Source organism: Caretta caretta, chromosome 11 (assembly GCF_965140235.1).
Source record: "Caretta caretta isolate rCarCar2 chromosome 11, rCarCar1.hap1, whole genome shotgun sequence".
NCBI lineage: Eukaryota > Metazoa > Chordata > Testudines > Cheloniidae > Caretta > Caretta caretta.
Window position 1 is genome coordinate 42,457,426 of NC_134216.1, and position 24,210 is coordinate 42,481,635.

At 42.8% G+C, this 24,210-nt stretch overlaps 2 protein-coding genes across 3 annotated transcripts in view; one reads left to right on the forward strand and one right to left on the reverse strand.

Moving 5' to 3' along the window:
- The window catches only part of CIRSR (corepressor of RBPJ and splicing regulator), a 44,636-nt gene extending 36,464 nt beyond the window's left edge, over nucleotides 1-8,172 (reverse strand). Inside the window, exons 1-2 of one of the 2 annotated variants that reach the window (XM_048869972.2) lie at nucleotides 8,062-8,172; nucleotides 508-602 (exon numbers count right to left, since the gene is read on the reverse strand). In XM_048869972.2, coding sequence (XP_048725929.1) covers nucleotides 508-602; nucleotides 8,062-8,100 — 134 coding nt within the window. In that variant the 5' untranslated portion in view covers nucleotides 8,101-8,172. Of the gene's footprint in view, nucleotides 1-507; nucleotides 603-7,441; nucleotides 7,610-8,061 lie in introns of those variants that run through there. The other variant, XM_048869971.2, reaches the window with a different exon arrangement.
- SCRN3 (secernin 3) lies at nucleotides 7,592-21,569 on the forward strand. Its single transcript, XM_048869974.2, has 8 exons — nucleotides 7,592-7,676; nucleotides 8,186-8,357; nucleotides 9,246-9,427; nucleotides 10,310-10,509; nucleotides 11,288-11,500; nucleotides 15,130-15,292; nucleotides 15,664-15,844; nucleotides 18,271-21,569. Exons 2-8 carry the CDS (start codon nucleotides 8,187-8,189, stop codon nucleotides 18,424-18,426), a joined length of 1,266 nt encoding a protein of 421 aa, XP_048725931.1. The 5' UTR covers nucleotides 7,592-7,676; nucleotide 8,186; the 3' UTR covers nucleotides 18,427-21,569.
- Nucleotides 21,570-24,210: the final 2,641 nt, after the last annotated feature.

Sequence of the window (24,210 nt, forward strand, 5' to 3'; positions counted from 1 at the left end):
AATTACAGATTAAATATTAAAAGAATATAGAGATTGGTCAATGGTTTTGCAGGCACTGCTACATAACACAATACATGAATGTTTCAGAAGATACCTATCTCACTTCTGTGCTAGCAGCATTATGAAAAACAGACCCTGGCTGGTACATTTGCAACACATACATTTGCAGCAATCTCTGGTAACTTGCTGCTCCAAGCAGAGATTGTAGTATTGCATTTATATGAATCAAATGAATACTCATAAAACTTTTGGAGTATTAATAGAGCAAGCAGAAAAATGATGGTCCAAAACAAAAAGGAAGGACCAAAATCCATATGACCCCTGCTTAAGTAGACTCAAATTTATGAATCACTGTTCAAAATTATGAAAAACTTTTAGGACTATAGGACTTATGGAAACCAGGTGGTGATGCAACTTCAAGTACCTGAACGTGGGCTATTTCTTGATACCATAGAATACAGAGAGGGAGGAAAATTTAGCTTTCATTAATACTACAGAAGTTCTCACCTATTATCATAAGATTCCTGTTCTTTAAGGTATTGTTGCATTAGTTCTTCTTGTTTCTTCTTATCATACGATATTTTCTGTTCTGCCATCCATACCTATTTAAAACACATACTAGTTAAAAATTAATCTTAAATGTTAATTACCAGTAAGTAAAATCCTATTATAGCATAGATGCACATAAAACAATATAATCTCACAGTCTACTTATATATTAACTAGGGCTGTCAAGCGATTAAAAAAGTAATCGCACTGTTGAATAGAATACTATTCATTTAAATATTTTTGGATGTTTTCTACATTTTCAAATATATTGATTTCAATTACAACACAGAATACAAAATGTATAGTGCTCACTTTATATTTATTTTTATTACAAATATTTGCACTGTAAAAAACAAAAGAAATATTTTTCAATTGACCTACTACATGTACTGTAGTGCAATCTCTTTATCATGAAAGTTGAACTTACAAATGTAGAATTATGTACCATAAAAACCTGCATTCAAAAATGAAACAATGTAAAACTTTAGAGCCTACAAGTCCTTGTTCAGCCAATCGCTCAGACAAACAGGTTTGTTTACATGCAGAAGATAATGCTGCCTGCTTCTTGTTTTCAATGTCACTTGAAAGTGAGCACAGGCTTTTGCATGGCACTGTTGTAGCCAGCGTCACAAGATATTTACGTGCCAGATGCACTGAAGATTCATATGTCCCTTGATTCTTCAACCACTATTCCAGAGGACATGCGTCCATGCTGACGGCGGTTTCTGCTCGAAAACTATCCAAAACAGTGCAGACTGAAATGTTCATTTTCATCATCTGAGACAGATTGCACCAACAGAAGGTTGATTTTCTTTTTTTGGTGGTTTGGGTTCTGTAGTTTCTGCATCAGACTGTTATTCTTTTAAGACTTCGGAAAGCATGCTCCACGCCTCGTCCCTCTCAGATTTTAGAAGACATTTCAGATTCTTAAACCTTGGGTTGAGAGCTGTAGCTATCTTAAGAAATTTCACATTGGTATCATCTTTGCATTTTGTCAAATTTGCAGTGAAAGTGTTCTTAAAACGAACAACATGTGCTGGGTCATCATTCAAGACTGCTGGCAGAATGCGGGTAAAACAGAGCAGGAGACAAACAATTCTCTCCCAAGGAGTTCATTCACTAATTTAATTAACGCATTATTTTTTTAAGGAGCATCATCAGCATGGGAAGCATGTCCTCTGGAACGATGGCCAAAGCATGAAGAGACATACGAATCTTTAGCGCATTTGGCATGTAAATATCTTGCGACGCCTGCTACAACAGTGCCATGCAAACGCCTGTTCTCACTTTCAGGTGACGTAATTAAGAAGTGGGCAGCATTATCTCCTGTAAATGTAAACAAACTTGTTTTTCTGAGCAATTGGTTGAACAGAAGTAGGACTGAGTGGACTTGTAGGCTCTAAAGTTTTACATTGTTTTGTTTGAGTGCAATTATGTAACAAAACTCCCCTACATTTGTAAGTTGCACTTTCATGATAAAGAAACTGCACAACAGTATTTGTATGAGGTGAACTGAAAAATACCATTTCTTATCATTTTTACAGTGCAAATATTTGTAATCAAAAATAATATGAAGTAAGCACTTTGTATTCTGTGTTATAACTGATATTTGAAAATGAAGAAAAACATTCAAAAATATTTAATAAATTTCAATTGGTATTCTATTGTTTAACAGCGTGATTAATAGCAATTAATTTTTTAATCACAATTAATTTTTTTTAGTTAACTGCGATTAATCGACAGCCCTAATATTAACATGATTAGAATTGTGATTTGCTGCTTATGATCAAACATCTACAAATGTTCATATAAACAAAATAGAATAAAAGGATGCCTGTACAAAATTATATGCTATATATATATATATTGCTCCTCCACTTTTTACCAGCCACAAGTGCAAGTGATGGGGGGAGGTGTCAGAGAGGGACAGCTCAAGGGGGCAGGGCCTCAGGGAAAAAGAGCAAAGCAAGGGAGCACAGCTGTGGTTCAGGTGCCCATGGCCCTGTCAATTTTAGGGACCTTCCATCGCCCCTGGCTCTGTGGATCAAGACTGCAGCCTAAATGTAGGTTTCTGAACAGCAGAATAAATCACACCCACCCTGGATAAGGATAATCACGTGATAATCACCTAGCAGCACTTTGAGCCTTTACAAACTATTAAGTCATTTAATAACAAAAATTGCACATATGCATTTACATGTACAGATTTGCACAATGGTGAGCTCAAAGCAGTTACAAAATATACCAGTCATTGCCTGAGCTCAGGGTTACACTTTCAATGGACACTACCGAGAAAACACATCAACGCTACAGTGATGAGGGCAGTATAAAAACCTATATAGACTAGAACAAAGCCAAAGTACCCCCCTCTGCACCATTCTGGCCTCAGGGAAGGTCAGATAGTGTTTCTTCCCTTTCCCAGGACTTCTGCCAGTCAGGTGGTGGGGCAACTCTGACTGAAGCTGATTAAGGGATATAATGAAGGCACATATCGTCCAACTGCTCTGGCCATACACACTCTCTCCAGCCAGCACTGCCCACCACTGGGACCGGAGGTCAGGGCTCCCATGTACTGCCCTGATCCCCTAAACAAACTTTTTCCTGAAGAGGCACCTTCTGTCAGGGTCTATGCTCACTTCTGTCAATGAATCCAGGGCCCTCATTTGTTATTGGTGCAATTTTCTATCTTGTGGCTGTAAGCTTGAGTATACAATTGTCTCATCTTTATGACTTACATTGTATATTAGAGGCAAAGTAAAAGGTCGCACTTCAGATGGGCTGTGAAATCCAGTTATTTTATACTCCTCATACACTGATTTTTAGGTGCAGATTAATCAATCTCTCAGCAAAATCTTAAATACAGTCCTTCTTTCAATGAAGCAGTAATTAGCTACCAATAATTTGTTAACTGAAAATGCAGTTAAGTCACAATCTCATGTTTAAAAATGCAGAAATCAAGAACATATTTCCAACTTCTATATGTCAATGCAGGTGACTCTTAAAATAAGGGACCTGATCATGCAAATATATGTACTAATAAAAAGAACAGGAGTACTTGTAGCACCTTAGAGACTAACAAATTTATTAGAGCATAAGCTTTCGTGGGCTATAGCCCACTTCATCGGATGCCTAGAATGGAACATATAGTAAGAAGAAATATATATACATACAGATAAGTTGGAAGTTGCCATACAATACAGACTGCCATGGCTGCTACTCTGAAATACGTACTAATGTGGCCATACCATATCTGTTTCCAAATTAGAGCCAAGATTAGGACCTTATGTGCTATAACCAGCCCCCACTCCCCCTTTGTCTACCCTAGAGATTTCCCTCCCTCCTGATTAACTGAAGGTACTTAAGATACTTGTAAAGGTTAGTCTGGATGCTCCCCAAATGTTTGCTACAAATACAGATGTCTAGAATAGCCTTTACAAACCCCTTAGCTGCCTGGAGTTAATTGGCAAACAAGGTAAGGGTTTGTCTACACATGGATTTATTCTGGAATAGCTAGCTACGGCCATGTGTGATAACTCTTATGGCTTGCCTACACTTAAAACACAACTACAGCTGCATCATTGTAGTTCTACAGTGAAGACACTACTATGCTGACTGGAGAGGTTCTCCCATTGGTGTAGATAATTGACCTCCCCAAGAGGCAGTAGCTAGGTTGACAGAAATCTCCTGTTGACCTAGCACTGACTACATCAAAGGTTAGGTTGGATTAACTGCATTGCTCAGAGGTGTCGATTTTTCACATCCCTGAGCGATTTAGTTATGTCAACCTAATTTCCTAGTGTACACCAGACCTTATTGTGGATTAAGCTAAATCAGGAAAAGGCATTCTTATTCCAGAACACAAGTGGCCACACCTGGAGTTATTTTGCAATATTCTGCTTAAAATTCAAACCCTACCTCAATCCAGAGTAATTTTCATGTATAGAGAAGCCCTAAAAAGCTTTAGCCTAGACAAACCTGGGAAAGATCTACACTCCAGACCTCTGCCAGCACAACGAAGTCAGTGAGCGGTGTATAGTGCAGATACAGCTATATAGTGTATATGTAGTATAGTGTAGGCACACCGGCAAAGCTGTTTTTGGCAGTGTAGTTTGTTTCAGTCATAGAGAGTGGTTTTACTAAACAGATACAAAGCACAGCTTTGTCAGTATAAGCTGCATCCACCCTAGGAGCACTTTACCAGTTTAGTATACTGGTATCCTTCATAGGTAAAGTGTGCCTACTGTTGACATAGCTCCAGTGTGAAAAACTATCCTGGGCAGCTGCTTGATGTATTGTACTTGCCTCTGACGGCCAGGATGGCTCTCGCCTCTTTTTTTATTTTTATTTATTTATTAAATACTTTGACAATACACTCACTTCTCATGACAATCAAATAATGTGAATCTGGAAAAGTTGAGCAAGAAATTTCCCACTTCCTGTCTTTTTACAGGCCAGCTGTAGGGAAAATGGTATCCTGGGTGAGCTTGTATTTTGGCACCCCTGTCCTCCCTGGGCGTGTGACCTCCCCCATTGCCCTGGCTCCTGTGGGCTCCCCAACCCCTGCACCCACGCAGGGAAACTGACCTGGATGTATGGAGCAGCTGATATTGCTGCTCACTCCCCTCTCCAATGCTGCTCCTACAACACACCCCTAGGAGGTTGCGAGATGAGGAGAGAGGTCAGGGCTCCCTGCATCCTGGTCACTTCTGCCACCAGGGACTGCATAAGGGGAAGGCAGCAGAGCAGCAGCTCCTGATGCTCACCCCACAGCACAGCACAGGTGGGGGAAGTGACCTGCACACACTGGGTGTTGCTCCTCACTCCCCCACAGTTCCCTGGGGTCATGGAGGAATGTTGTGGGGTGAGCAGCATCTGTGCATCACTGCTCACCCCCCAATGTTCCTCCACCGGGAGGAAGCAGTGAGAAATTTGGGCACCCCATCACCTAGCACTCCCCTGCCAGCCGCGAGAAGATTCTGACTCTATAGCGACAAGGCGCACCTCTGCGCTGCCTCCCGGTGCCCTCTTGACCATGGTGCCCATGGGCAGTTGCCTGGATGACCCACCCCTAAGGCCAGATCTCTTTAATATTTTACTGTGCCCAAAGTGTGGTTTGCACCTCACAATACAGATTGAAACCCATTTCTGCCAGTGAATCCCTGAATCCAGTAACTGGATCTGCATGGAGTCGCATTCAAATACAGGGCCCCAGCTCCAAAATGTTTACAGTTTAATTTCAGAATTGATGCAAAGCAAAACAAAACAGTGGACAAGGTATATATGGAGGAATGGCAGAGGTGACATCAGTAAGATTACATGGTTACTTAGGGCAAGCGCAAGGAAGGTTTAATAAAACTTCCCCCAGGGTCATGCAGCAGCCCGACTATTCCCCAAACTCTCCTGAATGCTGTCTCACCACTCTCTACAAGTTATAGCATCTAAGATAGCCAGTTTCAGACATTTTGTTTTCTAGAACAAAGTTGCTGCACTCTAAAACTGTCAAACTCAAAGTTGCTTCAGGTCAATAACCAGCATGATATAGCCAAACCCCATCAAAATTAGGACTTCTTTTGGAGAAAAAATATATAGCCCAAATTTACCAGAAGGGTTCGAGGCGAGGGTGGGGAAGAAATGTATTGAGGTCAGTGTCTCTGGCCAGAGCGATACCAGGGGGTTGTACGGGAATCAGTTGCTCCAGGCGGGGCAATATAGGGAGGGGGAAGCTGTACCAGGCAGTGGCTGTAGCGGTATCGGGGAGCTGTGCCGGGGGTCAGTGGCTGCGGCCGGGGCGGTACCGGGGATGGGGTGGGGGCGCTGTGCCTTTGGTCAGTGGCTGCGGCCGGGGCGGTACCGGGGATGGGGTGGGGGCGCTGTGCCGGGGGTCAGTGGCTGCGGCCGGGGCGGTACCGGGGATGGGGTGGGGGCGCTGTGCCGGGGGTCAGTGGCTGCGGCCGGGGCGGTACCGGGGATGGGGTGGGGGCGCTGGTCAGTGGCTACGGCCGGGGCGGTACCGGGGATGGGGTGGGGGCGCTGTGCCGGGGGTCAGTGGCTACGGCCGGGGCGGTACCGGGGATGGGGTGGGGGCGCTGTGCCGGGGGTCAGTGGCTACGGCCGGGGCGGTACCGGGGATGGGGTGGGGGCGCTGTGCCGGGGGTCAGTGGCTCCGGCCGGGGCGGTACCGGGGATGGGGTGGGGGCGCTGTGCCGGGGGTCAGTGGCTCCGGCCGGGGCGGTACCGGGGATGGGGTGGGCGCTCTGCCGGGGGTCAGTGGCTGCAGCCGGGGCGGGTACCGGGGATGGGGTGGGGGCGCTGGTCAGTGGCTACGGCCGGGGCGGTACCGGGGATGGGGTGGGGGCGCTGTGCCGGGGGTCAGTGGCTACGGCCGGGGCGGTACCGGGGATGGGGTGGGGGCGCTGTGCCGGGGGTCAGTGGCTACGGCCGGGGCGGTACCGGGGATGGGGTGGGGGCGCTGTGCCGGGGGTCAGTGGCTCCGGCCGGGGCGGTACCGAGGATGGGGTGGGGGCGCTGTGCCGGGGGTCAGTGGCTCCGGCCGGGGCGGTACCGGGGATGGGGTGGGCGCTCTGCCGGGGGTCAGTGGCTGCAGCCGGGGCGGTACCGGGGATGGGGTGGGGGCGCTGTGCCGGGGGTCAGTGGCTGCGGCCGGGGCGGTACCGGGGATGGGGTGGGGGCGCTGTGCCGGGGGTCAGTGGCTGCAGCCGGGGCGGTACCGGGGATGGGGTGGGGGCGCTGTGCCGGGGGTCAGTGGCTGCGGCCGGGGCGGTACCGGGGATGGGGTGGGGGCGCTGTGCCGGGGGCGCTGTGCCGGGGGTCAGTGGCTCCGGCCGGGGCGGTACCGGGGCGTTGTGCTGGGGGCCCGGCCCCGCTCGCTCACCTTTTTGATGTTGGATTTGGAGGCGGGGTGAAAGTCTTTCTTGCACATGAAGTTGGCGAAGGATTTCCCCATGGCGGCGGCGGCGGCGCGGCCTCCTCAGGCCTCTCGCCCCAGTCGCTCCGCTGCCCCAGGCCGGGCCCGAGCTTCCGGGGCAGGGGGCGGGGCTTCCTGCGGGCGGCGGGGCGGGCTGACACCTGCCCCCACACGGAGTCGGGCGGCGGCCCGCGTGCGCCAGGTGAGCCTGCGCGGAGCGCGCCCGGGCCTGACAGCCCGTAGCCCCGCCCCGGGGGTCCCCTTCGGGATCCCTGCATTGCCCCCCCCACACACACACCCCACACCCCACCCCTGCCAGCTGGGCGCGCCTGGCCCTACGGGATCCCGGTTCCCCGCCCCCTCTTGAGGGAAACAGCGAGACCGGCTGGGGCTGCAGTAGCGTCCCGCGCTGCCGTAGCGATGGGGGGCTGCTGCTAGCCCCGGGGCAGGGAACGCGGCCTCACGTCCCGGTACCGCAAGAGAGCGGCTCCCTAGTTACCATTCTGCACGTCCGCTCTTGCCCAGGGGGTGGTTTCTAAGTCTGTGTTTCGGGGACCTATTCCAGAAAAAAGTAATCGTTCAGCTACCTGTGTGACAGCCTCCACGCCTCGGTGAAATGCCGTCATTGCGCTCGGGCCCCTGTTCCTGTCTGGGAAGCACCCCCAGCTCTGATTTTTAAGTGCATTCCTGTACGTTATTATTTATTTCAAGGATGGCTTCAAGAACCACTGCACCTCGCTCCTGTGACACATTTGTGGCGCTGCCTCCAGCAACAGTTGGCAGCCGGGTTGTTTTTGGAAAAAATTCAGATAGACCCTCTGATGAAGTGCAAGAGGTAGTCTATTTCCCTGCTGCTTCTCATAAGGCAGGAGACAAGCTTGAGGTAAGAGCAAAGTGTTCTTGAACAGAAACTAAGGGTGCTTGCCCACCATACAATAAAAATAGTAAAGAATTAAACATTAGTTTTAAAAAATCTCCTATGTTTGGCCAAGCACAAGACGTAAAATAGTGTAAGTTTTGTATTGCTGTGTACTAGCACAGCAGGATCATAACCCTCCATCAGAAATACCGACTGACTTAGTGCAGTGAGTGTCAGCTCAGTGCACCCCTTCAGATTCTGCTTTTGAGGACCCTCTTTTATTTGACTCACTGTAAACCCACTTTTTGTGGGTCCCATTGTAAGTAATGCTTGGCCTTTTGTAATGAAGGTTGCTGGTAATAGCACATTAGTTTATTTTATAGATACCCAACATCTCCTACAGCAGAGAATCTAGACCCTTATCTACCTGCAGGATAGAAGTTAGTTTGCGGGCCTTTTGAAATGTGTAGCTAAACTGCCTCCCTCGCTATGTTTAACAACCCTGTGACCTTGATTGGAGAGCAATTTTAACATAGATAGAGTTTGGGGATCCAAAGTATGTGCAGGTATCCGTTTAATCACTTGAATAGGAAACCAGATATTTTGTCTTCCAATGCAAATTAGGAATGGAGAACCCTTAAAGAGAGCTTGTTTTTATTAATTATACTACTTCACTTACATAGTATATACATGTATTTCTATTGAATTTGGGGGTTTTAATGATAGTCTACTAGTCTATGGTTTTGTGGGATAAGGAGAAGAGGGGGAATTTAGAGATATGATTTTGTTAGTTATTGTTGGAAGCTCCTGTCACAAAGGAAGTCTAGCAGAATGAGAACTTTCAGGCCCTGCATTCATTAAGTAGCATTTTGATTTTTTATTACACTTCCCATGCCCTGGTTTATGTTGCAGTGCACTTATATAGAAATTGAGCAAGCAGAAAAAACATATGCTGTTGTTTTGAGTCGTCCATCTTGGATATGGGGTGCTGAAATGGGAGCCAATGAACATGGAGTTTGCATTGGGAATGAAGCAGTGTGGGGACGAGAAGAAGTCTGTGATAATGAAGCACTCCTAGGCATGGACCTTCTCAGGTTGGCACATACTCTAGTTGTATTTAGATAGATATACTATGTTGAATTTGGTTTCAGGTTATAACCCAGATACATTTTTTTATATAGAAACGAACATATGTCTGAAGGCAAGGACCCTGCCTTCTCTGCTGTTCTGTTCTTGGTTAAAATATGAACACTTCTAGGAAGAAAGGCCAGCTCCAACTGCTGTTAAAGTCATTGTGAATCTTTGAGGTGGATGAAGCATTAACATGGACCGTGCAAACGAAGATATTAGAAATTGTTTTATCAGTACTACTAGAATTATTTTAAAGAATAATTATGAATTGAAATTCTCACAAGCACACAATTGCAGTTTGAGGGGTCTGGGTCATACCTTGTAATTATTCTTCCCCAAATCTTTTTCTGTCACAGTTTTGGCCACAGATCCTCAAATAAAACAAATGTACAAAAACAAAGAAAGGCCAGCTTCTTTTTTTTGCCAATTTCCAGTTGGCCAGAAACAAGCAATTAAGAACAAACTAGTCTTAGTATGGTAGAAGTCTCTGCCAATAGTTTAACCCTTCTTTCTTAGTTCAGAGCAGGCAGTTAATTCCCACCTGGGAATGGGGGGTGAATGAGGACACCTCCTAGGACCCTTCTTCCTCCCTTGCACACTTCCATTTTATTGCATCCTCTCCCATGAAGGAGGCACAGCCAATCAGATATACAGTCCAGCAGCTTAACAAGAGCTCAGGTAGGTTCCTCCTTTCTTCCCAGTGAAGGGGTCTGATCCCTTTCTGGTTTAGACAGGGACACATCCCACCACAGTATTCACTGTTCAGATTGAACTTTAATATTGATGTTTAAGAATTCTTCTAAAACAAGATAAGTACAAAAGGTAACATCTTAATTTTGTTTTAGACTTGGACTCGAAAGAGCGGATACAGCTGAAAATGCCCTCACTGTCATGGTTGACTTGCTAGAAAAATATGGACAAGGAGGAAACTGTATGGAGAGTCACATGGCATTTACCTACCATAACAGTTTTCTGATAGCTGATAGAAAGGAGGCTTGGGTACTAGAGACTTCAGGAAAATACTGGGCAGCAGAGAAAATAGAAGGTAGGGTAACATTCTTCATTAGGATTTTAAATCTTCCCACTGCAACAGCATTAGTAATTCCCTGCTTTTCATATACTAACTGCTTCATTAGGATGTGGGGGATCCAGCTAGCTTCTGGGTACGTGTGTACCACGCTGCTTTCATGTCAATAGCAGAAATCAGTCTTTAGAAGGGACTTAATTGTAGGCAGAGTAGGGGCTTACGGATGAGCTCAAGGAGGTTGTACTATATATGCGGACCACAGAGGTGAACGTGCAAGCAAACACTGATGGAGGAGAGAACATGGGAAATGGAAAGCATGACAAGAGAATGGCAGAATTATGCAGAGCTTTAAGGATGGTGAAAAGGTGTTTAAAAACTGATGTGATAATAGACGTGGAGCCACGGGAAGGATTCAAAGAGGAGTGAGCGGATCAAATTGATGGGCAGAAAGATGATTGTTTGGGAGGCCGGTATTGTAGTTGAGCTGGAATATAACGAGGACCTGAACAAAACACTTGGCTGTGGGAATGGAAATAAAAATGAATATCAGAGCTGCAGAGAATGAAGCAGTAGCAGAATTTGGATATGGCCTGGATGTGTGTGATGTGGGGGAGAAAGAGAGAGAAGCCAAAAATATTCCCAGGTCTGCAGGGGAACTCAGCAGGTTACATGAGAACTTCAAAAAAGCTGTAAAATATAAAATACATTTCAGTAAGCTAAATGTAAACAAATAAAATACTGGATAAATCACTGCATAAAAGACACTAAATGATCTCTTTCCCCACTTTACAAACAGAGGGTGTGCGGAATATCTCCAACCAGCTCTCCATAACAACCAAGATCGATCGGGAACATCCTGAAATGAGAGATTATGCTAAGAGCAAAGGCTGGTGGGATGGTGAAAAAGAATTTGATTTTGCTGCCATATATTCCTACGTAAATACTGCCAGAATGATAACTTCAAGGGGCAGATACTGTGAAGGCTATAAGCTACTGAATAAACACAAAGGTACCCATTATTATTTGACTATAGCAAATCAAACAAAGTATTTAGTATGCAGTGTCCATTTAATTCAAACGATTAAAATGTCTGCTGCGGTACATACACTGGGTTAATTCAATAATAATTCAATTGAAGACAATATTAGAGTGATTGGATTTTTAAGGGCTGTTCACTATTTTTAAGTTTTCTAATATTTTTTGCATTTTTCTCAATTGGGTGGGGAGAAATCAAAAACAAATTTTATATATTAAACATTTAATACTGCAGCCATACCTATAGGCCAGGGGTGGGCAAACTTTTTTGCCCGAGGGTCACATCTGGGTATGGAAATTATATGGGAGGCCAGGAATGCTCGTGAAATTGGGGTTAGGGTGCAGGAGAGGGTGAGGGCTCTGGCTGGGGGTGCAGGCTCTGGGGTGGAGCCAGAAATGAGGAGTTCAGGGTATGGGAAGGGGCTCCGGGCTTGGGCAGGTGGTTGGGGGGCTCCAGCTGGCAGGGTGGGCTCTGGGGTGGGGCTGGGGATGAGGGGTTTGGAGTGTACTTCGGGCTGGGACCGAGGGGTTTGGATGGTGGGAGGGGGATCAGGGCTGGGGCAGAAGGTTGGGACATGGGAGGAGGTAAGGAGTGCAGGCTCCGGGTGGCGCTTACCTCAGGCAGCTCCCGGAAGCAGCGGCATGTCTCCCCCTCTGGCTCCTATGTGGAGGCGAGGCCAGGTGGCTCTGCGTGCCACCCCTACAGCTTCCATTGGCTGCGGTTCCCGGCCAATGGGAGCTTCAGGGGTGGCGTTTGGGGCGGGGCCAGCGTGCAGGGCCCCCTGGCTGCCCCTACACCTAAGAGCCGGAGGGAGGACATGCCACTGCTTCCGGGAGCCGCCTGGAGCCCTGACCCCACTTCTCAGCTGGAGTGGTGCAAGCCCCAGACCCTGCTCCCCTGCAGGAGCTCAAGGGCCAGATTAAAACATCTGACGGACCTGACGTGGCCCGTGGGCTGTAGTTTGCCCACCCCTGCTATAGGCTTACCAAGCGATGGCCATCTTGTTCTGTGCTCAGCAAGGACTGATGACTGACTAGTTCCGGAATATTTGATGGGTTATTTTCCATCCACCTACTTGGCAGAAAAAAAGCAACTTCCAAAAATTCACTGCCATTTATACAACCTTGGGAGAGCTTTGGGGAAGGCCTATATTAGTACAAGTGCCTAACTGAACCCATCTCTGAACACTATTGTCATATGAATATGAAGTCATTCTGCCTAATCTAACCTTTTTTTGGTTGGACTTGAAGATACTCATATTAAAAACATAGATTTAAAAAATGTTACTGTTAAAATTATATAGTCCAGTAAAACACCCTATCTGAAAGCAGGATAAAGGAATTTACAGCATTATCAGAAGAAATTCTTAGTTACCAACTTATTCACATGACTTTTTCACATTTATGGAGAGAGAAACTACTACTTCTCTTCCAACTGCTTCTATTTGGCAGCTTTTAACTGTGTTGCATATATCTCAAAATAGCATCTGGATTCACTGTTGCATTTGAAATGATTAATCTAAACGGAAATCAAATTGCATCCCTGGGTGCTTTTTGTTTTTTTGAGTTCGGTCACCCCAGCTTTAGCACTTATTCACTGCGTGCTAGTGAATTATCTATAGATATCTTACTCTGGTGATCATGTAAATCCTGCATCCATTTTGGGAATTGCAGGTTCTGAATACTTAATACCTGTATTATAGAAGTTTTAAGGTTCTGTCAGCATTTTCACCGAAATCCCCATTTTCAGGCATTCACCCCAGCCATTTTTAAATCACCCTAGGTATTCAAATTATCAGCCTGGTATAGTTTCATTTCCTTTAGATTTTTTAAAAATCCATGCCTTAAAAGCTATTTAATTTAGAGCAGAAACAAAGGCATAGTTATCATACTCTACCCTTCCAAGCTTTTTCTCCCAATAGCTTTAAAAAAAAAAAAAGTCTTCCAGTCTACTGATCTTCGGTGTGTGGAGAAACTTTACAAATATAAATATCATAGCTATTTTAAAAGTAGCTACTGAGAGACTATATGGGGAACCCAGGAGAATCAAAAACCTGATCTAGACAAGAGAAATTTAATACATTGTGCCTGCTGGACAAGCTGCTGACCTGCACTTAATCTTGGTTTGCAATGACTGACCTTGACCAAATATGAAAACTGCCTCCTCTCTTTCATTTCCTTCATTTACTGTGATGAATCCCTCCTGCTGGCTTCCTTCAGCCTGTTGCGCCTATACAGTGGAGAAGAGTGCACATGGTTAATTAACCATGTGCAATACTTGAAGCGCAACATGGGTTGCAACTTGCATCATTTACAGGGAAACTTAGACAAGTCAGCTTAAGTTTTCTCACTGAGCAGCAGTCTTCATGATTTTCTTAGTTCAACTAGAAATGGCAAGGCCATTTAAACTAGAAATCCTAATCCACTGAGAGATGGTATGAGGAAAACATAGCAAGAGTAGGAGGTTTCGAGTTGCCAATATCCCTTTAAAATGGAAAAAACAATTAATAGATTAGCGGTTCCTCTCTTTTATATTAGCATTTGCTCACCTGTTGTACTGCATTTGGAGGGAAAATGTCTGTAGGTGCCCTTGTTAAAATATTGGCAGTACATCACTAGGCATTCACATAAACCACTACAGTATATAAAAAACAGAGACAGCATTTGAACATTAACTACTTTAAAATAATTTACTTTTAGAATTTTCACAAGAACAGCCAATACCAATGAAGGGGTTCCATTCACCCTGTCTCAGAAAGAAAATTATTTTCACAAGGATGCTGAACTCAAGTTTGCCTTTTTTAGTTTGGTGCTTGCTGATCAGTATTACATAGCCCTTCACAAATGGCTACGTTAGTGTGGTTCCATTCCATTCAAGATATAAAACTGATTGTTCTCTAGTGCATCATTTCAGCTGGTCATCTTGAAATATAAATTACCTGGGAAGTAAAATAGTAAGGAACAGTTTAATCTCTTCGAGTTGCATTTTCAAAGCAGTGCACAGGAAATCCACATACAGTTGTCATTAGTTTTACATTTTCAAAGCAGTCTAGTGGGATTTGTACATAGATAATACCAGTAAGCAATACTGTGATTTGTCTGCTTAACTCCCACACAGCATTTAGGAAGTTTAGTCTTTAATCTTGAACTATGAATTTTCATCTGAAAAGTTATTTTATCTGAACTGTTTGCTAGGCTTATTATTTGTCATATACTTTGGAAGTCCAAAATACATTTGTTATAGCACTTGAGTCATAAATGCAATATCTCATTGTCATTTACTTATCAGAAAAGATAAAAATAAAACAGTAATCTTATTTGCTATTTTAAACTTGTGGCTTATTCCACTATGTATGTGGGCTGAAGGATTGATTGCTTTCATGACAGAGCTAAAAAGTGTCCCTCTCATGTTTTTAACTACCGTGTAAGAAGCTAGTCTGATATCCCTTGTTTTGCACCAGTTGGTCTTTTTGCCAACACAGCATATTAACATGAACATTACCTTTGAAAAAATGTGAGGAGTAAAGCATGCAGTTCTAGAATAGCTGGTATTTAGTCACTATTAGTCTTGTTTGTAAATTCATTGTTTTGTATCTTAAACAGGCAATATAACTTCTGAAACAATGATGGAAATTCTTCGGGATAAAGAGAGTGGCATTAATATGGAAGGAGGATTTATGACAACTGGAAGTATGGTCTCCATTCTACCTCAGGAGCCTAATTTCCCTTGTATTCATTTCTTTACAGGAACTCCAGACCCTGACAGGTGATACAATAACTAATTAAAATGAAAAGTTAGCGAATGTTTTCTAAGTTATAAGATGGTGTCATTTACTTGCTTATTGGTTTCATTTTATTATTTTAAAACAAGTCCCAAAATGTAGTGAGAGCCAAATGCATGTCATAATTTAGGGGTTCATTACTCCTTTACGTACATACATAACATCGATGAAAATGTGGGGAGACTTCATACACATTTTATCTGAGTAATTAAAACAAGGCTAAGAGTTATTTGAAGCCTTTCTCCAGTGGAAGTAGAGGGGATAAATGGAAGGAAAATACAATGATGCATTGAGTTCTGCTTGTACCTTTAATAAAACTATATCAATGAATCTGTGTTCTGTTTCCTCTCCCTAGATCTGTTTTTAAGCCTTTTATTTTTGTGCCAAATATTACTCAGTTACTAAAAACCAGCTCACCAACATTTGGTCATGATGATCCAGTGAAGAAGAAACCACGGTTTCTGACTAAGCCAGATCGAAGACATGAGCTCTATAAGCAACATGAAAGTGCTGCTGTGGTTATGGAAACCTTCAAGGTATGTTCGATTTCAGTGCAAGGTGGTGATTTGGGTTATTCACTCCACTCATGGTTTGCAGATGTGATACTGTTTAAGGCTCCAGTTTGTTGGATGGTAAAGAATATTTATGTAGTGCACCAGTGGGCAATCTGTTCAGCCTCTCGTATGCACGCGTTTCAGAAATGCCAAAGAGCCACCATCAATCCCTCAACTATTTCCCTAGGCTCAGGCACAGCCAGTCAAACTTCTGTCCTGCTAAGCCTAGGGTTCTCAAAGCCTGGAATGGAGCAGGCCAGACTACTCTTTTTTCATCTCCTGTAATTGCACCAGCCAGACCTTGGGGGTACTACTGAACAGCCCCAGCGTGGAAGGAATGGCCCCTGGTCAGAGCACTCCCAGCAATCACAAGTGCTGCTCTTGGGTCTGAAGGGAGGGGTTGGGGTGTCTGTTACCACTTCCTTGTAGCGACAGGATTGATTCAAACACTTCAGTTTAAAAGTCACAGATTTTTCTTTGTAAGTCTCCTTGGAATGCCCCACGTTGGACACCAGTGATTAAGTGCATCAATGTGCTCAGCACTGTTTTGAGTTAATATCATAATAGCTTGCGATGGTACTGCCTGAGCTCCAGATTGCATGTTGAATGATGAGGATTTTAGTTTAAATTAGCTAGTGGTACCATGCACTTGCTGTAATAAATATTAGTGTATTTTTCATAAATGGCTGTGACCAATGGTATATGTAGGCCAATATGAGGCTCACCAGTTACCAAAAGGCTGAGGTTTGGAGTCTGCTTAGACTCACCGGAAGGATTTCAGTATAAAGCCCTGTAACCGATAGAACCAGGTCTAAAGTACACTGGGTTGGTGCACTCCTTGGAGCAATGTATATGGGAGCAGCAACAGGTAGATGGGTGGGAAGGAGGTTTTAAAATTGCAGCTACCGAGCAGGCACATGCTGAGCAGCTGCAGCAATGCAGGCCAGATTATGGGAGAAGCTGTAGCTAGGTAGCACAGTGGACATGGCAGGGGAGTGGAGAGGAGAGGAGCTGCAGGGAGGCCAGTTTTGTGTAAATACAGAGTTAGGAAGCACTACATTCCTCTGACCACTGCTCTGCTTCTAATATCCCACTCAAACTGAAAGCAGGGTAAGTGGGAGAGAGAACATGATTTTAGAGGTTATAGGTGGTCGATGAGTTAGTCCAGACCCCTCTGTGGGAAGACACTGCAGGTGTTGCTACCTTAGCTAATTCGACTAAAATGATGAAGGGGGGGGTGAATATTATGGGATGTTTTGATTCTGAGGGAGATGAAGACCTCTAGTTTTCACCAAGTATTATTGGAAAATAGATGCTAAATATAGAAATCCTGGAGTATTTATTACCAAGAGTAGTGTGATGGGCTTCTCTCTGGGTGGGCCCTCCCTATCACTCCTGCCAGCTCCTTTGGTCTAACTCCCAAGGATGTGACATCAGGCCAAGCATTTTTCTGAATTTCCTGACTCTTCTGTTTCCTCTCTTTGGTGTTTTTAACTCCTAAGCCCAGTTGTCTTCCCTTCCTTTTCATACCATCTCTAGTCAGGCTCCAGTTGTAGCTCCTGGAGACAATGTCCCACTAATGCATCCTCAGAAGAAACTTGAAGCAGCGGAGCAGTACAGCACACCAACCACAGATGAGGATTTCAAAGCATGCTTACTGCATTAGTACAACATACAGCTCTGCCACACTGTGGCTGTGTTTAGAGTGGGAGCCCTAATTTCCATCAGCACAGATAAGCTGATGACAGCAATGGGCAAGACAGTAGCCTAGACAGGGCTCAGGCTTTTATCACTGTTTTATTTAAGGCTGCTCAGAGTGGGTCAAGACTATGATGTGAAAACACAATCCTCGTTTACATTACAGCTTTCCTTTTTGGAACTACCTTCGAGAATTACAGGCCCTAGTTTTCTTCATCAGCAGAATTGCCTATTTTTTGTGGAGCAAGGAGGCTAGTTGCTGACTTCTAAATGGTCACTGGTTTTGTTGAAGTAGAGCCTAGAATTTATTTAAACTTTTGGTCCAAAAATAGATGCCATCCAAAGACAGGGCTATTCAGAATCTACACACACACACACCCATTTCTAAAAAGGCACTTCTGCACAAATACATTTTGCTGCTGAAAGCACTGAAGAACTTTTCATTTTTACCATTCAAGCCCCTCGCACAAAAGGTTTGGAACTTGTAGGTAGATGAGACAAATACTGTATAAGGGACAGAGCATCTGAGCAAGAACACTATGTAACCTACACAGACTGGACAGCACTGATTCCCACTACTATCACAAATTGTTGTTATGGGCACAGGTATAAGAGCTTAAGTAGAAAGATGATTGACTATAGCAAGACTTTGTTTTAAACTGTACAGAGCTGTTAGTTTCATTCGAAAATGTGTTCTTTTGTTTTTGTAGGAAAAAGGTAAAGAGATGCTGGAACAGATACGGAAGTTGGAGAAAGAGAAAATTAGCAAGATGGAATCAATCCTGCAAAATGGATGTCTTGATGTTAACCAAGCTGTTAACCTTTTTTCACAGTGTGTGGAAGAGGAAATCAACACATATGCTTAAGAGTATAAATCAAATGCAGTGGAATTTGGTCCTGGTGATCATGATCCCTTGTAGTTGTATGGCTCTAGGGATCAAATCTTATTTTGGACAAGTCATTTTCCATTGATGATTAGGTGTTTAGCATCTTCTATATGCTGGCCTACGGGCTTTTGATAATGATCAAATGTTTTCAAAGGTAGGGAATAGTTTTGCCTTTAAATGACACTTGGCTGTAGATAAAGAATATGACAACTAGGTGAAATGCCAGTAAGAACCAACTTGATTAACAATTAAATATTAAAATGCCTAGTAGGTATTGAAATTCTTGGTTATTTTATGATTAAGATTTTCATTCGGTGCATCTTGGTTTTGAACAACTCACTCTATGAATATGCATGTAGATTTTATACTCAAAAAGTGTTACTCAAGTTGATTATCACAGCATAATTTCACTCCCTGAATTAAAATGGACAAGCGAGAACTCTCTGAAATGGAGAAGCCACTATTATGTATCATTATCCTCTGAGGTTAATTTATTCCTGTAAAACAAATATCGCAGCACCAATACTTATTTTAATGCTCTGCTAATAATCCTCCAGTTGTACAATTGCCACACTAAGAAAAATATTTTACTTGTCAGCAGTAAGAGTTTTCATGACAGTTGTACGCTAGGATAGACTATAGCTCAATCTAGTATTACTTTAATAGGATATATGTACTTTACACTTAATTGTGCAAGTGGCAATGCATGAATGACAAGTTAACCTTCAAATTAACACATTGAGTAGGAGTGTGTCTAAAGTAATCTGCCATTTTAAAACCAAATTACAGCTTCAACTTTACAATAAGTAAGTTGGACTGAAATGTGTTAAAATGGCTTTGACTTTCAAGTTCCATTAAGGTAATGAGTGTATGGTATCTTAGCAATACAAAATGACCTGCCAGTTACCACAAAACATGTAAGATTTAGCATCCTTATATGTTTGCTAACCTTTATTTAGAAAGAAGTGTTTTGGTTTTATGTACTACTCTCTGATTACTTTGAAATTAATTCTGCCAGTGCACTTTTCAAGACAGCACTGGACTGTTTTTCGTAACAATCATTTTATTGAATCATCTGTTTAAAACACACAAGTACAATGAATAATAGGTCTGAGTATTTAAAGATCTGAAGTGTGCCTACTCTTACAGCATGACAGTTTTAAAAAGAGAGACTAAACTTTTCTTCTTTAGATGAACGCCTTGTTATTCATAACTTGTCTTGCCAAAGCTGCTAATTTATTAAAGAGTGATTTAAGCAAAGCTAAATCCTTGATCCTGTATTAAAGTCATGATCAATTTGTAACATTACCTTCGTATTCATGGCAAGAGACTGGAAGGATAAATGCAGGATTCTGACTTCATTCATACAGAATCAAGCTAAAGGTAAGGAAGACTTGTAAAAGAGAAAGTACTTTAAAGTATCTGAAGTATAGAATGTATAAAATAACTGGTGATACTACTGGCATACTAAAAATCAGTTTAAATTTTCTGTAACTGGTTAGTAACTGCAGGTAATAACACATTAGATACATCAGGCAATCCGTATTAGCACAGAAATCAGATCGATTTATACAAGTATTTTTTTTTTAAAAAACCAAACACTTTTCCTGGGTAAATTTGAAGAACTCTACCCATTTGTATATTTTCTCCATTTAAAACTGTTGCTTTTCTGTGCCTATAACTTAGTCTGTGTAATAGAAATAGAGTGCAGGTCACACTTCCAATTGCAATTCTTCATCTATATTAAAATTGTATAGAGATAGACTAACATCTGATTATTTAGCAACAAACACCTACTTTAGTCAGCAAAATACTGTGAGAAAACATTCTTGTAATATTTCCCTGTGTTAGGAGGAAAAGCCACTAGTAGTGGCATGAAAAATCCAAGCAGAGGAAACCCTCTTATCCTACAACTACTGTGAATACCACCTGCTAAGTGTTTGTGTGTTGGGGGGGGGGGGGGGACGACTTGAGCCTTCCCCCACAATGTGAAGTATTTGAAATAACACCACTTCCATGGCAAGAAGCTGTTGAAAGTGATCAACACACTTTTTATAATCCTAGAAATTAAACAGAGGGTCTAAAATTGTGATCAGGATTCTGGCTATGACAGACCCTCCAGAAAGCCTTACAATAGTTTTGTATCAGAGTGGCAGCCGTGTTAGTCTGTATCAGCAAAAAGAATGAGTACCTGTGACACCTTAGAGACTAACAAATTTATTTGGGCATAAGCTTTCGTTGGCTAAAACCCCCTTCATCAGACGCATGGAGTGGAAAATATAGTATGAAGATATATATACACACACACAGAGAACATGAAAAGATGGGGGTTGCTATACTAACTGTAACGAGACAAATCCATTTAGGTGGGCTATTATCAGCAGGAGAAATTTATGAGAGTATCCAGTTTTGAGAGCTCACTCTTAATCTTTCTTGTTTGCTGTATAGGATGTTGATCAGGTGATTACGCAGTTTTTTTGAGAGTGTAGGGGCTACATCTGATGTACAATGCATACCGGTCCCGAGAGTAGGTCACCTCCCCCTCCAATGGCTCTATCTCAAAAAAAACTTGGCATTGTAGACAAGGCCTTAGAGTCCTCACCTTTTCGTATGAAATCAAGAATCCAGTATGTAGTAGTTATACAAAGAGCTATAGAACTCTAGCAACTTTGTATCACCCCTGCCTCCATCAAAGTGATCATCTTTATGTAGTCAATTTCAAGAACTAAGTTATTTCAGATACTCCACCTGCCAGACACCTTGATTTGTAGTTTTACAAATCTAGTGTTGCTCTTTTGTAAACTATATCCTTTCCATCATCATTGTGTGAAAGAGCCCACAAACAAAAGTTGAAATTGAAACTGAGTGGAGTGCTGCCAAGTATACAAAGCAAACTGAAAAGATAAGTTTTACATGCAGACTTTTAGGTTTAGCAATCACAGATGTTAAGAGTAATGCCAGTAGGTAAAACATTTTCTATAGAAGTTTGATTAAGGTGACAGTGACTCTGCTAGCACAGACATAGAAAACACAAGATTTCCTGAAGGTTCAGTAATACAAAGAATGTTCATAAACTGTCAGAGGATATTTTTGAATAAAGTGATTTGCTGTGTTCCACCTCAGCTCCTACTGAATGTTTGTTTTCGACAGCGAGCCATTTGGCAGCCGTACCACTTTGGGCTGTGATCTTGTCACACCTCCCAGAAGGGCACTTGAATGGGCAGCTTAATGATAAAACTCAGGTGCTGAAAAAAGCTGTTGGGTCAGAACTTAGCTCAAGCCTAAGTCACCAAGACTGTGGTGGGTAGGATTGTGAAGTAAGAACTGTACTTTTTCACATTATAGTGCTTGATTCACCACTACATTACACCAAGTCATAAATTGGATTACTTTCCTACTTGATCATAATGAGTGGAGATGTCCTGTTATGTGTGCAGCCGAGAGTCCAACAGGGCAGTGACGTTTCAGCTATTCCCCTGTATTTTCTAACATGCTTTCCCCTTCCTGGCCTAAAGTGATATATAGTGTAGATGGTGTGCTAGATTCTGGAGGTGGGTGAAGTGATGATTATTATTATATTTTGCTGTCATGGACCCTGGGATTTAGTTCTTTCAGACAAGATTCTGGCCAAAATATAAGGGAAGGAGAAAAGGAACTATATTCAACTGAAAGCTAGAGTGTCCGCTAGAGGGCAACCTCTGCACATATTTGGTTTAGAGACCCCTCCCCCCACACACTCACTTTAATTTTCAAACTTTAGGGGCAGAAGATTATTTACAAACAATTCACTGAAAAACATTATCTAATATTTTTCTATTGTGAAACCTAGTACAAATGCCCCATTTCTCCACTGCTTCCTTTGGTAAGGGCTACAAACATACAAGAAAAAAGTTAGAGCTCAGTGCTTCATTCTATGGAATATTTGAATTATCCTTCTGCAATTTGGTCCAACTTCTGCCAAATTATGTATGGATACTGCCAAAACGGATGTTCACCCATAATTAACTAACCTTAAATACAAAAGAGTCTAACAGACGCCATGTTATTAAGCTGATAATGGGCATATTCAGTACTTTAACAGGCCAATTTCTTGAATGGAGAACTTACCAAATCTAGGAAGCCAATAAACAGGAGTTGAGTCACTTAAAATATTTCACAGCTAGACTGGCCACCTCATTAACTCAGGTAGGAGAACAGAACAATAGTCTCCACTTGAAAGAAATCAATTAACAGTCACCAGCAAACCCTCCAGCCAATTAAAGAGCAGCATTGGTGGAATTAAAAGATGGCAAAAATTAGGATTCCCAAGTCTCTAGTGTTAGGAAGAGAAGCCCCTCACAAAGATAAAAGTATTCCCTACAGAGTTTGGCCTCTTGACGTAACCCATGAAATTACAATAAATAAAAATTCAGAACCACAAGATAAAATAACTATAGATTTATTGAGAAGTAGCAACATTCAGAAGCCAGAGATATTAATTGCTTCTACTCTTAACATACACACATCTATAATTCATCCAAAATAGCTTGACACAGCTGTTTTCAGCTGTTTCAGTGTAACAAAAGTATACCATCCACTTCACTCATGGATAATGCCAATCCACTGCCTGCTACAAATGTCAGTTTCTTTGTTGTGGAAAAAGAAAACATCAGTTTGTATAGCATACAGTAGGACACTGTCTGCATCAATGCACACAGCAGACTAACGTGCAATAAGACTACTGTATATATTTGACAGCAAAAAGGAATTGCTTTCTCAGCATCAGTCTTGCATGCATTTGGTGCAACATCCAAATTGTAGCTACTGTAAAGCCACTTCCTCAAGTATTGTGGTTTATGCTGTTAAAACGACTTTATTCTTACTACTAGCAGATAATGGCCACATAAAAAGGTAAAGTAAAATCTGTGTCTTTAAAAATAAAAGGGCTGAGGAAAATTGATGTATACATGTAGCTACTCCAGATGAGGAAACAAAGCAGATTTTGTTCCTGTTTTTTCAATTACACTAATGATTAGAAATTTTATGGCAACTTAGCGCTCTTGTTGCAGTTTTAAAAGGGCAGTAAAACGGGCTATTCCATACTCCAGGATTCTGCTTTAGCAATTTCAAACTATTACAGATAACATGGACTCAAACTCTCCTTTTGGTGCATTCAAGTTAGATATGAATATAACATACAGTACTTGAGTAACTATTTGAACATTTTAGGGAGGTTACTAAAATTTGATTATCTTGTACCCATGAGATAAAGCTTTGATAAAGACAATGTAATTTTAAAATCCTTAGATATTCTAAAACCAAATTCAGAAATTCAACAAGGATTCTTTGGATCAAAGTCATTACACCTAGTTTAAAGGTTTTATGCTTTGTTCAAAGTTTTGGGTTTGATTTGGAAAGGTACTAAATATCTACCACCCCACCAAGAGTTGCAGTTGCTTCTAGGATTTGAAGATGAAGGTATAATTTGCTAATTACTGTGTGCAGAGTTACTCATGCAGGGGTGGGCAATCTACAGCCCGCGGGCCAGATCCGGCCCCTCAGGGCTTTGGATCTGGCCCATGGGATTGCCACCCCCATGGTGCTGTGGGCCCCATGCCTCTCCCAGAAGCGGCCAGCAGCAAGTCCTGTGGCCCGGGGGGGGGGGGAGGGGGAGGGGAGTGGCTCTGTGTGCTGCCCTCGCCTGCGGGTACCTCCCCCTGCAGCTCCCATTTGCCGGGAATGGGGAACCACGGCCATTGGGAGCTTCGGGGGAGGTACCCACAG

Excerpts from the sequence above, each read along its gene's own strand:
- SCRN3 (XM_048869974.2), top strand. The coding sequence starts at position 8,187 with ATGGCTTCAAGAACCACTGCACCTCGCTCCTGTGACACATTTGTGGCG. Across the intron at positions 9,428-10,309 it reads CTAGGCATGGACCTTCTCAG|ACTTGGACTCGAAAGAGCGG; the intron begins GTTGGCACATAC and ends ATTTTGTTTTAG. Across the intron at positions 15,293-15,663 it reads GGAACTCCAGACCCTGACAG|ATCTGTTTTTAAGCCTTTTA; the intron begins GTGATACAATAA and ends TCCTCTCCCTAG.